The sequence below is a fragment of the Mustela putorius genome, unplaced genomic scaffold, assembly GCF_011764305.1.
Source record: "Mustela putorius furo isolate JIRA1106 unplaced genomic scaffold, ASM1176430v1.1 tig00003834_pilon_pilon_pilon, whole genome shotgun sequence".
In the NCBI taxonomy this organism is placed as follows: domain Eukaryota; kingdom Metazoa; phylum Chordata; class Mammalia; order Carnivora; family Mustelidae; genus Mustela; species Mustela putorius.
In genome coordinates, this window is record NW_025421987.1 from 125798715 (window position 1) to 125812610 (window position 13896).

Below are 13896 nucleotides of genomic sequence, written 5' to 3' on the forward strand. Positions count from 1 at the left end.
CAGGCCACAGGTAGATTTGTAGTCACATACCTCTAGGACCTACACTGTCTAATACTAACCTGGAAATGTCTCTTAGCTATAAACCATTTCTCGGGCTTCTCATCTCAAGACATTTAAAAAAAAATTCTAACTATTGTGAAATATGCAGGGAGTTAAGAAGCTGGGTATCTTAGTCCACTCAGGCTGCCTTCACAAAATACCATGAACAAGGTGGTGTAAACAAGAGAATTTATTTTCTCACAGTTCTAGAGGCTGGCTGGAAGATGGAGAGCTGGTTCCAGCATGACTGGGTTCTGTGAGAGTGCCCTTCCTGGTTTGGGGGTCCTCACAGGGCAGAGAGAGAGATTTCTCCTCTTATAAGACTCTAGTCCTATTGGATTAGGATCCAGAATGAGGGCCCCACCCTTATGACCTCATTTACCTTAGCTGTGTCCTAAAGACACCACCTCCCTGATACTGTCATATCTGGGGTGATGGCTTCAACACATGAATTTGCAAGGGGAGGTGGGCACAATTCAGTTTCTACTATTAGGTTATGAAAATCTGCTAAACTAAGGAGTCCTCCATTCAATGTCCAGCACACAGTAACTCAATGTTTGATGAATGAAGAGACACCAGAGTAGATGGATAATTACTGTCTTACTATGCTGACACCCAAAGCAAACTTCAGAGGGAGTAGTGTATCTGCACACACAAATAAGAACCTGGAGCCTTCATATTCTTAGTAAGTCCTGAGGGCTTGTTAGCTAAGAGGCATATCTTGTACATTTGCCTGATCGATGGACTACTTTCCTTCCAGACCAAGAGCCAGAAGAGCAGAAGGAAAAAACCCTGATGATCAAGCCATGGCTCATTCTTAGTGTCAGAACCTACAGAGAATGCCCTCAGTGGTTATAGTAAGAGTTCCACATACGATCTCCACTACTACATTCTAGTACTTTGGTATAGGCAGTCAAGGCCAATGGCTAGAAATGGACTGATGAGGTCCTGGAAAGGTCCAGGATGTTCGCCATTAATGAATCTTCTGTCACATCAGTGTATGTAACTCATATGCCACACAATAGTTTAAGCCTACTTCTACCGGGTCTTCCAGAATCTCTAGGGAAGGGTAAGGAATAAGAGATGAGAACATGGAAGAAGCATATCTTTTAGTTAAGAACAGTACACATGGGCCATATCACTAACATTCATTCACCAAATATTTACAGAATGTCTATTAAGTGCCGAGTACTTTCCTGAATATTTTGGAATCTTGAAAGGAGAATCAAAGATAGGGTCTACCCTCAAAGAATCTGGCCTCTAAGATGAAATGGTTGGGTTAGAAAAGTCTTAGGAAGATGGAGATGATATGTGCATGAAGAAAAGGTGTTTGGGGCAGACTGAGGGGTCCAATGGATACCATCTGTTACTGTCCTCTGTATCTGCAGATGCCCTCTTCTTCCTTGTTGAACAGAAAATCAATCTTGAGATTCCTAGGTCTCAAGATCCCTTGACTCAGGTAAGGCACACTTTTCCACGGCCACAGAGAGGCACTCACAATTACTTTGAAGCCATCAAGGAAATCGAGTTGCCATGTTGGAAATACCAACAGCAAGTTATAGCTCTTGCATGGAGGCATGACCCATTTTAGTTACGATATAACAGGAGAAGTATATAGGGGGCAGGGGGGGGGAGCCACCCTTCCGACATAAAGAGTCTTGAAAACAATAAGTCTTTAGAAGAGCCTCCATCTCTTCCTACATTCTGAAGGATACCAGTGTGGGGATGTAATGCTTGGCACTGTAGCTGTCACACTGCAATCATGAAGTGACACATATAAGGATAAAAAGCCAATAGCAAGAAGAATAGAAGAAACCCACACATACACATCCATATTTAAGAAGTAATCAACTTTTACATGATTAAAAACACATGAAATGTACCCTGTTAGCAAAGTTTTAGGTGTACAGTACTATTAACTACACACGTGTTGTTGCACAGATTTCTAGAACTTTCCCTTTTGCATGACTGGGTTTCTAAACTCTTTGACTAGCATCTCTTGAGTTCTCCCTCCCCACCACCCCTCTGCCCCCAGCAACAAACAGTCTGCTTCCTGTTTGAGACTGACTCCTCAGACACCTCATATCAACGGAATCATGCAGTATTCGTCCTGTGACCAGCTGACTTCACTCAGCATCATGGTCTCAAGGCTCATCCATGTTGCAGCAAGTGACAGGATTTTATTCTTTCTAAAGGCTGAATACCAGTGCATCAGATGTATATGCCACATTTTCTTTATCCATTCCTTCACTAATGGCCATTTAATCTCTTGATTATTCTGAATAATCATCACTATCTGAGATCCTGGTTTCAAGTCTTTTGGCTACACACACAAAAGTGATATATCTGGGTCATACAATAGTTCTATTTTTAATTTTTTGAGGAACTTCCAGACGGTTTCCAGAAGCCTGTACCTTTGAGGCCCTCATGAGTTGCTATACCAAACATGTTAGTACTTATTGGCAGAATTCTCACTATGTGAGAAGACTTTATTTATAGCTTGAGCCACTAATTGTTGGATTCTCAGTTTTTGTAACTGAAAAGAACCCTACTAAATACAGGAGATGGTCTGGTGTACAGGAAAGGCACTGGCTTGGGAAAGAGGAAGTCCAGATACCCATCTTGTCTCCCACAGGCCAGTTGTGTGGACTTTCGGCAAGAGTCAGCCACTCTATTTGGAGTGCCATCCATTGGATGGCAACCAATGGAGAGTAGCCATTGGACCCCTAACAATGCTTCTAAGATTAAGTGCTTCAGAGGCCATGATTCAAAGAGGGAAAAAGTCTGTTCTATAGGACTGGGGAAGGAGATACAATCAAACTTGTGACAGGATGGGGAGTGGGGTAGGGAGGGGGAATCTTATCACCCACAAACTTCCTTGTTACAAATTCTAACAAATGTGATCAACATTCCCTGTGTAATGACCGTTTGAAATTCAATTTTGCAGCATTATCACAGAATTCTATAAGGTGATTTTCAACTGCTGTAAGTCAGTGATAGCTGTCTCACTCCTTCATTAAATGGTTGGAATCAAATAAACATGTGTCACGTATTTGAACAAATGCATAAGGCCAAACATTTGTGTTAATTATTCAAAGGTTCAAAACAACATATTACTTGATCTTCCAAAATTTATCACCATCCCATGCCTGATAAATACTCTCAGTCACATCTACTCACACATTTATGTATTACAGAGATGAAGAAATGATAAAAATGGGCTGAGGGGATTATACTGGCCAGGCTTCAACTTGAATGTCAGAGGATGTCAATCTGCCAGCATCCTATGTCATTAAGTGGTTCAAAAGTTCAGTGCTAAAATGACGAATCCACCAAGGGCATAGAAATTCTTCTCAAGGCAAAACTCAGCTGAATCTTTTATATGTGCCTCCCTTCTTTATCCTGCAAAATAACCTCCTCCTTTGGGGGAGAGAAGGAGAGACTGACATGCTTACTTAAAAATCCAATTTTGCAATTTTCTAACTGAAGCTCATTTGGCTAAATGCTAGTGGTCAGTACTTAGGGGCATTATGAGAAGACTCTTTGATCTTGCTAGATTGGGGGTGGGCGCGGTGTATAGGGTATGGGGTCTCTTGATAGCAAATAGTTGCCACTGTAGTTCAGACAATTAACCAGGCAATGTTTATAAAGGAACAATCAAGCCAGGAACTGACAGTGTGTTGTTGTTGGTGTTGTTAAGATTTATTTCTTTTAGACTGGGGGAGAGGTGGGGAGCAGAGGGAGAGAATCTTCAAGCAGACTCCCCACTGAGCATGGAGCCAGAGGCTGGGCTGAGCTATCACAACCCATAAGATCATGACCTGAGCGGAAACCAAGAGTCAAATGTTTAACTGACTGAGGTCCCCTCGGGGTCCCACTGACAGCATGCTCTTGAGGCACAAGCTTTAAAACCCTCTAGTTCAGGGTTTCCAATAGAGAGATAAATAGAACTGACCCTCCATCTTCTCCCTCCAGGACAGGGGTAGGTATCTGAGCACCAAATATTTGCCATATATGATTAATACAACATTATTTTAAATGCTTCCCTTTTTCTACCTTACCCACAGGGTGGGTTTTGAATAAGTTAAGTTTACCAAATGCTCTTCAACTGGTGAATGGATAAAAAACTCTGAATCCAGTGGCTACTATTCAGCAAGAAGAAGACATGGACCACTGACCAACATAACAACATGGATGAATGGCAAAAGCATTCCACAGAACAAAAAGAAGCCCTACTAAAAAGGCTACATACTGTATGATTTCATTTACACAGCACTCCAGAAAAGGCAAAGCTGTATGGACAGAAAACAGAGGAGGACGGCCGAGGGCTTAACTATAAAGGAACACAAGGGAATTTTGGAAAGTGACAGAATTATTCCATATTTTAATGTACTTAAAAGTGATAAAATTGCATTTTAAAGGGGTGACTTTTATTATTTTTGAATTATCCTCAATAAAACTTACTTTTAGAAATATTAAGGTTCCGTCCCTCTAGAATGGTAGGTATACATGGTCACGTTCCCAATCGTCTCCATGCTGCCCTCTACCTTCTGATTCCAATCGTTCACTCACTCTTGATCCACAGCAGGAAATAGAAACCACACCAGGTATTTCAATGAGAAAGGGACTGGGTATGGGAATTAGGTGCTTACAGAATCTCTGAAAGGTATGTAGGAGCAAAGTCCCCCTTCAACTTTTCATTTCAAGGACACAGCATGGTAGGAAGTCATGGTCCCAGTGTCAGGAACTGGCCGCTGCTCCCTGCCCAACAGCATGTCATGTCCGTGCAGGTGAGCCTAAGGCCCCAGGACAATGCATGCGGCCCCCGCAAGTGCCTCAAACACCCACATCCCCCTGACCTTGCCTACTAGTAGCACCAGCAGAGGAAACCCCGTCTCCATCTCAGCCTTCCAAATCTCACACAGATGCATTTATGGAACCTATCATGAATTCAGAAACACAGCTGTAAGAAATTCGGGGACATGTTGTTGGGTTTCCCATTGGGAGAGTGGAAATGAAGGTCAAGAGAGCAAATCCCAGTATCTCCCCATCATGGTTCTCCCTGTCGTGGCACAAGGCATCTTCCTGGAAGATAGCATAACACAAACCTTTTTCTGTCTAAATTTAAATTTCAAACGGTGCTAAGAGACTTGAAAAATTGTTCTGCTAATGGTTAAAACCAAGATCCTAACTCATTTCATTATGGAAGAATATTTCATTTTCACATATAGTTAGTTCTAGACCCAGCAGAATAAAAATTTTAAGATCACTGCATTTGATAACAGAGCCAACCACAGTTCTGCTCTAACTCATGTATTAAATACACATTGGTCTTTGAGTTTTTTTCTGCTGGGAATTAAACAGATGAAGCTTGAAAATGCATTAATTTTCCAGGTATCTGTAAGTTGTTTTACAGTAAAGCCAGCACTAGGGTAGGGAGTCTGACACTGTGATTTATAACAAGAAATATGTATTTGGTTTTGTCCCCATTCCTGGCACAGTGCTCCTGAAACTCTAGGATTCCTGAAAGGATGAGAGAGGATGAAGGTGTCTTTTGTTATATTAATGAGTGACCTTTAGAAGCCCCTAGGTAACCTAAGTATGGGGACCGTTTCCAGTGGAACTAACACTGTGACTAGAGAGGGGTACAACTTTCAGTCCCACCCCAACTTCCAGGAGGCAGGGGTGGGGCTGGAGACAGAGTTCAGTCACCAAAGATTTAATCAATCTTGCCTCTGGAATGAAGCTTCCAGAAAACTCCAAAACAATCGGGTTCAGAGAGCTTCCAGCTTGGTGAACATGGAGAGGTGTTGCAAGAGAGGTGCTGGGGAGGGCATGGCAGCTCATGCGCCTTCCCCAAGCATCTCTTCCCTTTGTTCCTGAATTATAACCTCTTATAATAAACTGGGAAGTGTTTCTCTGAGTTCTGCGAGCCACTAGAGCAATTATTCAAACCCAAGATGGGGGCCATGAGAACCACTGATCTACAGCCCGTTGGTCAGAAGTACACATGACCTGAACTTGTGATTGGCTGAAAGTGTGGGGGGCAGGAGGGGGGGGGCAGAAGAGTCTTGTGAGGCTGAGCCCTCAGCCTCTGGGATCTGAAACTCCCCAGGTAGACCATGTCAGAGCTGAACGGAACAGTAGGATGCCCAGTCTGTGTCCAGTGAGAACTGGAGTGAGTCAAATTGCTTGATGGTATTAAAAAAGCACACACCTGTCAGAGGGAGGTATATGATTTATATCCTAATTATTGTTTCTAAAGATTTAACACGAGCAACAAACCAGAAGAAAATAGTGTGCTCAGCGAAAGTGCCACAGTAACTATGATCCTGAGTTTCACCAGCGATCACTCACATAGTAACTCTATTCTCTATATCGAAGGGTTAAGGAACATACTCATAAGGAATTTTTAGCCTCTAGGAATTTCACTTCCTCCTTGGGTTATTTCTCCAAATTCTACAAAAAGGAGGTAATGGCAACATTTTCCTTTTTTCTGACAGGAAAAGGACAGGGTCAATATTGCTAGCTTCTTCAGTTCTTAAAACAAAAACAAAAAGTGACAAAGCATAATGACCTGAAGTAAAAATAGTATCTAACTAACAAGCGCTATTGGGGTTGTGAGAAGCAGCTACCAGAGCCGTCGCTAGAAAGAAAATGAAAAGGAGTCTCGTACTTTGCCTTCTCCAAAACCATCAAAACACCACCATGTCCTCATTAAGTCCTCACTGCTATGAAGACTCCCCCATAAACGTCTTACACCATTCTCACTGGGGTAAAGGTAATACGACAACCTATGCTGCTAACTAATGCTGTTCCTAACTCCAGGGTAAGTTCTTCCTAGTTCTTCTCCTTCGAAGTACTATTAAAAAGTTGAACTTGGGAGCTAGTTATTTCTTGTGGACAATCATACACTCTTCTGCCAAGGCCAGTGACCACTAAAGCAAAGGGGGCAACAATTTTAAGTTAAAAGGACAGCCCTGGCCTCTCGAGCTTTAGCGTAACAGGAGGTGCTCTCAGGGAAAAGCAGAAGAAACTTGAAGAAGGATTCACAGATGGGAACGGCACCAGCCCTAATAAGTAAGCTTCTTAGGTTACGGCTTCTGTTGGGTTTTGCCCAAGAATGCTGCCAGGAATGAGATCCTACAAAGTTGTTACTAAAGATCTAATGACATATTTCCTTACTCTTAATTTTTCCCTAGAGCTAGACTTTAAATGTATTTATTATGATGTGAACTTCCAAAGGTTCTCTGCCAAGGGAATGGAGGATATTATTGTAGGTTTCAACTCTTGAGCGGCTAAGCACCCACTGTCAAATGTCACCCCACCCAAGACTCTCTGAAGAACAACAGGGCGACAGGGCTCCTACCATTTACTCCATCACCAACTCACCTGCCAGTTCATCTACACATCAGCTTCAAGTGTTTTCAACCTGAAATTCCTGGTACAGGTAAAGGGAAGTGCCTCGGAGAATCTCACGTCCCCTACTCATTTCATACCCTGCGAAGGTACCTTAGAGATGCGAATGGAATGCCTGTAGTCAGGCTGATCCTACCTCCGTAAGAGCCAAGCTACCAAAGTCCCTGTCCCAGAATGTAATTATGGGAAGCCTGGAAAAAATTTTCAGTTGATAACCAAGATAACTGTTGGACCCAGGCAGCTGCCTTGGGGCTCTCGACCTTCCCCAGGAGATTTTATGAGCACCCTACATGTTTCAGGCTAAGGGCGTTCAGCTAGAATTAAGAACAACCTCTAACACGTGGATCTGGTACAGCTCCGCCTAGTTCACAAGGTCACGTAGACAGAACGTGCGCATCAAAATAAAAAGAAAATACAGAAGTTCCCTCGAGACACAAAGGAACACGCTGCATCTGGCTTCCTTCCAGCAGCCACTTGGGAGGCACGGTTAGTGGGGAGAGGCGTGTGGGCAGAGGGCAGTCCAGGGAGCCTGCGGAAGCCAGGCCAGTCAGGAAGCTCTGCAGGGGCTGTCCCCACCCCAACCTGGCAGGGCACGGGTCCCCTGCAGCTGGAGGGGAGGCCCAGGAGTCTCAGCCATGGCCCCGGGGCAGGTGGGAGCAGGGACACTGGTCTGGCTCTGGAACATGCAGAGGTCGAGCATGTGAGGCGGGAGCTCATGTTAGCACGAACCACACCAAGAAGCCATTATTCAGGGGAGCGACAATATATTGTAACTGCTCCCGGCATGTCAACAGGCATCATTTTAATGGGCGCATTTGAATTTCTCCCACATGAAGTTAAAACGACTCCCATTTCGATGAAAATAGGAGATTTCCTCATTGGAAAGATCACATTTCAGCCGTGGCAGCTGCCAGACACAAGAACAGAAGTGCCAGGCATGCCCAGAGCCGATTTTGTCTCTCCAGGCAAGGCTCCCATTTTATAATTTGTCTCCTCTTCAAACAAAGAGAGGAGCAAGTTACAAATATAATTATTACGTTTCTGAACAAGCGAGAACACAAGCCACAGGAGTGCTAAGAGAGAACTAACGGCTCGCTTACCTCGGGCTCCGGCGGCAAGCTTTGCTCATCTTCAGCGGAGTTTGGTAAAATCGCCCAGGTTATGTTGGCACTGGCTGATGGTAAAGAGCCAAGTGTCCCATTTTTCAGCTGCTCTGTGGAATGTGACTTGGGCCCGTGCCATCCCAGGATGTTTTCTGCAATAAAGACCTAGAATGATGCCAAGTATTTTCCAATTTAAACATTTACAGCTCAAAAAATATCTGTAACCCACTGTATAAGGAGACAGACTTGAAATGGGCCCAGTTTGGAGTGGACTGTGGTAAATTTAAGTGGGCTTGTTCTGAACGAGGTACCAAGTGTGGATACAGATCTGTTTATAAATTAGTCCCTATATGATGCCAGTGACCAGAATCACCATAGGCTGTTTCTTTCCCCATCCGTGGGGTTGGGAGGGGGGAGGCGTGTCATATTCACCAAAGCCAGATTTTAAGTGTTTTTCTTAATTTCTAAGAAAAAAATATTTACCTAAAGATATTTATCATTAAAACATTAGAATAAACAACAAATCAAACTTTATCAGGAAGGGGTTGCTCAGATTGTGGTTTAATTGCCAATCGCATGACCATAGCTCTGAAAAGTGGCCGGCATCATGTGGCCCCCCTCCGTGACTGCTGGGGCAGAAGTCAGGAAGTCCCATAACAAAGGACATGTGTTCATTCCATTCTAGCAAGAAACACATTTATAAACACCAGTCGGATAAACCAAAAGCATTTTTCTGATTCTCCCTCAACCCTGGGGTGGGGGGCGGAGGAGACAAAGACTTCCTTAACTGTAATCCTGTTTATTTATTTTGGAGTCAGATGTTATGCTTATTAGTGGGGACAGGAGTAAACACAGGGGATTCCTTTCCCAATTCCACCACTGGAGTAAGAATAGGTCTCAATCTCAGCTGACTCTCCCCCTGAAGACTGTGTTCTCTGTCTCAGAGCAAAGATAAGGGATGAAGAAAAGGTAGACTGAAAGTGGATGCTGCTTTACATGAACTAGAACTTGACCAGCAGGGTCTCTGATGTTCTATCAGGAAAGTAATCCTATCCATTAGCCTTTTCCTTAGAGTTACTCCAAGAAAAATCTACAAGTATCCCAGACATTTAATACCTTGGGAGACTCTAGTTGGTGGAAACAAAGTAACAGAGCCAGCTGAGATGGCTGCATGGGTTCTGAGAGTGTGTGTTCCTCTCCAACACAAGCATATTTTTAGGCAGAAATTTTTTTTTAAGAAACATCAAGTGTTAGATCACACAGCTGTGGCTTAAAAGCCTCAAGTGGCTTCTCATGGCAACTGGAACGCTGTCCAGCTGCCTGGCTAGTAAGACCGTCCAGTCTCATTTCATTTTCTCCTCATTGCTCACTGCGCTCAAGTCATGCTGGTAGTTTTTCCATTCTCCCAGTGAGCCAAGTTCACTCAGGTCAAGAGCCTTTGGGCCACACCCTTCCATCTGCTCTGAATGCCACCACCTCCCCCTGCCCCCACCCCCCACCCTGCCGTTCTTCTACATGGGGGAAAGGCCTCCTCCATAAACCCAGTTCACTCAAATATCACTTGATCAGAGAAGCTCCCGGGGAGCTACCCAGCCAAAGCACTGCTCCAAAGGCACGCCCCGTCCCATTAGTCAGTTTTCTGTCTTCACAGCACTCAGTGCGATCTGAACTCACCCTGCTCATTAGTTGGTCTACTGTGTTTCTCTTCTCCCTAAAACGTCAGCTCCCATAAGCAGAGACAGTATTGCCCTTGCTCATGTCTGGGTCTCCAGAACCTAGAATACGGTCTGGCAAAGAGAATGCACTCAATAATTATGTGCCAAAATGAATGAATGACTATTAAGATTTTTTTTTCTAAAGATTTTATTTCTTTGATAGAGACACAGTGAGAGCAAGAACACAAGCAGGGGGAGTGGGAGAGAGAGAAGCAGGCTCCCCGCTGAGCAGGGAGCCTAATACGGGGCTCGATCTCAGGACCCTGTGATCTTGACCCCAGCTGAAGGCAGTCACTTAACAAATGAGCCACTCAGGTGCCCCGACTATTAAGATTTTTATAGACAGGGACTCCTGAGTGGCTCAATAGTTAAGCATCTGCCTTCAGCCCCGTATTAGGCTCCCTGCTCAGTAGAGAGCCTGTTTCTCCCTCTGCCTGCTGCGCCCTGTGTTTGTGCTTTCTCTCTGACCAAAAAAAAAAAAAAAAAAAAAAAAAAGATTTCAAAAGGAATGTGTATTTCATGACTTCTTAAAAATTAAGAAATGAGAGATGGCAAAAAGGGAGAAAGTAGGGGCACCTGGGTGGCTCAGTGGGTTAAACCCTCTGCTTTCAGCTCAGGTCATGATCCCAGGGTCCTGGGATCCAGCCCCGCATCGGACTCTCTGCTCAGCAGGGAGCCTGCTTCCTCCTCTCTCTCTGCCTGCCTCTCTGCCGACTTGTGATCTCTGTCTGTCAGATAAGTAAATAAAATATTAAAAAAAAAAGGGAGAAAGTAGAATGAATGCTGTTTGCAGGTGGCGAGATGGGGACTTAGTGTTTAAGAGGTATGGAATGTGTTTCACAAGATAGTGTTCTAGAGGTTGGGTACACAACAATGTGAATGTACTCAACATTCTACTGAACTATATACTTATAAATGGTTAAAGTGGTACATTTTTGAATGTGTATATTTTATCACATTTTTAAATGGAATCTATATTATCAGTTCTTGATGTCACTTTAAAAAAGGTGAAAACTCACAATACTAAAATCCAAATTTTAAACAAGGTGAAAACACACAAGACTAAAATCCATAAGACTAAAATCGGTTCTTGATGTCATTTTTAAAAAGGTGAAAACTCACAATACTAAAATCAAATACTAAAATGGGAAGAATCCTCATAAATAATAAGGCAGATGGGGCTAGACTAAGAAAACCAACCCAAGGTTCAAGACACCAGAATCTGCCATGAGAAAGGTACACCTGTCCTGCTGACCCAACTCCTCACCAACTGCAAGTTGGATTCAGATCTTAAATACTGAACATCTGTCTCACCAATACAGGAGGATTACTTTTTCGGTGGGGGGGGAGAATATATATATATATATATATATATATATATATATATATATATGCATGCAAGTAGTAAATTTCTTCTAGAGTAATTAGGAAAGCTTAAAATAGCACTAAGGAAAAGATCTGCTTGCCTAAGTGATGGGGACAATATTCCCTCCATTACTTCCACACCTCAACTCTGTCTCTCCCACCCTCCATACCATCATCATTCAGAGATGATAATCCAGGAGATAATGGGGTAGGAAGGAGAGTCCTGCAGCCAGAACCACACTGCATTCAGGAATAGACACAAACCAGGACACGAAGAGAGAAGGTACCAATGCATGCTGGGGAATGTAGTTTTCTATATACTCTATGGATTCTGCGTATCAAAGAACCAGTGAGTGAGAACCAGAGAGAAGCCCATCCTAGACCAACCCAGGTGCTCTACCAAATAAATGGTCCTTTAGGATAGGCCTGCTTCATTTGAGGATGAAGGAGGAAAATTCTAACAGAGTAAATGAAATAGAGGTGCCTGGGTGGCTCAGTTGGTTAAGCGTCTCCCTTTGGCTCAGGGCATGATTCCTGGGTCCTATGATAGAGCCCCATGTGGGGCTCCCTGCTCAGTGGGGAGTCTGCTTTTCCCTGTCCCCCTGCTTTTGTGCTCTCTCTTGCTATCTCTCTCTCAAATAAATAAGGAAAATGAAATGAAATTTTAAAACAGAGTAAATGGGATAGATTGTATAGAGTCTGAGAAAAGAAATGGAATGCTCAGAAGCTTAGAGGAGGAATCCATCTCTGAAACTTCTAATGTAAGGCCTTCGGCTCAGGTCATGATCTCAGGGCCATGAAGTTGAGTCCCTTGTTGGCCACCATGTGGAGCCTGCTTAAGATTTCTTCTCCCTCTTCCTTTGCCCCTTCCCAGCTCTGAGCCAAGGAGGGGCAGAGTGAGAGGTAGAGAGAGAATCTTAAGCAGAATGTACAACAGAGATCCAAGAGACCCTGATGGACAGAGATCAGGTCAATAAATCAGAAACAATGACAAAAGAAACAGCCTGACCACAAAAGAGAGCTTGGATGCCGCTGGTACAGTCTACCACTTTTCAGAAAAGACAACAGAGAAAGACACATGTAGACACGGCTTGGCAATTTTTTTTTTTCTTGGCTTTTCATTGCTGAAATTTCAAACTCATATGAAAGTAGAGTATAATGAACGCCTAGCTCATGAAGTTTGGCAATGTTTTTAAGTAACAAAAATCAAGAGGATATTTTTCCAATCATTTAAGGCAGAAAATTAGACTTGCTTTAGAGGAAAACAAACTAGTTTTGAATTTTTGCTACAACACTAGATGTCAAAAGGTGAATAGGTGAAGAGAGGAATGCAAATAAAAGTCTACAGATTTGGGGTGGGGTGAGGGGCCAAGAGATAATGTTGTCTGTAGCCAAATGATCTTTCCTCTGCGAAGAAGCCCTTGCCAGATAGCAAGGACTAACGTATGCAACTAACATACAGTAACTCATCTAAACTGAAAAATGACCCATGAGGTAGGTCTTACTATTGTTCCCATTTGTCAGATAAAGAAAGAGAGGCACAGGGGTGCCTGGGTGGCTCAGTGGGTTAAAGCCTCTGCCTTCGGCTCAGGTCATGATCTCAGGGTCCTGGGATCAAGCCCTGTATCGGGCTCTCTGCTCGGCGGGGAGCCTGCTTCTCTCTCTCTCTCTCTCTCTCTCTGCCTGCCTCTCTGCCTACTTGTGATCTCTGTCAAATAAATAAATAAAATCTTAAAAAATAAAAAAAAGAAAGAAAGAGAGGCACAAATAGCCAATAGGTGGAAGAATCAAGATTAAAACCAAAATAGCCTGGTTCTTGAGCCCAGATTTTTAAACTCTACACACTGTATGTTTTCCCAGAGCACCAAAGAAACTCAGAAAAGTTTCTGCCTTCTGGGGAGAAAAAACTACTTGAAGACATGTACTGACCTATGAAAAAGAGAAGCAGAATCAGGAACTCAAGCCTGGAAAAGTTGTGTATTAAAAGCACTGAACACCATTAAACACAGAACTGAGTCGAGCTGGGATCAGGGGAAGTAAGAAGGACATTCCCCTTGGGTATAATTTTAAAGTGGCACCAACAAGACACTCAGTAATCAAGATAAATTACATTTTCACACAATATTTTTAAAACCAGAATTAATGGAAAAAGTTTTACAAGACTTAGTCTTCCTTGACTCGCTGTGTTGAATCCTGTCTTAATTTAAAATTTTATATTTTGTTCATCCTGGATTATTTCTGCATTAATTTTGGTT

General features: G+C 43.2%; 1 protein-coding gene across 4 annotated transcripts in view; it reads right to left on the reverse strand.

The window, feature by feature from the left end:
* OSBPL10 (oxysterol binding protein like 10) overlaps window positions 1-13896 on the reverse strand; it is a 318653-nt gene that overhangs the window by 63759 nt on the left and 240998 nt on the right. For all 4 annotated transcript variants that reach the window (XM_045089004.1, XM_045089002.1, XM_045089005.1 and 1 more), the window contains one exon: window positions 8559-8713. In XM_045089004.1, the coding sequence (XP_044944939.1) occupies window positions 8559-8713 (155 nt within the window). The remainder of the gene's footprint in view (window positions 1-8558; window positions 8714-13896) is intronic.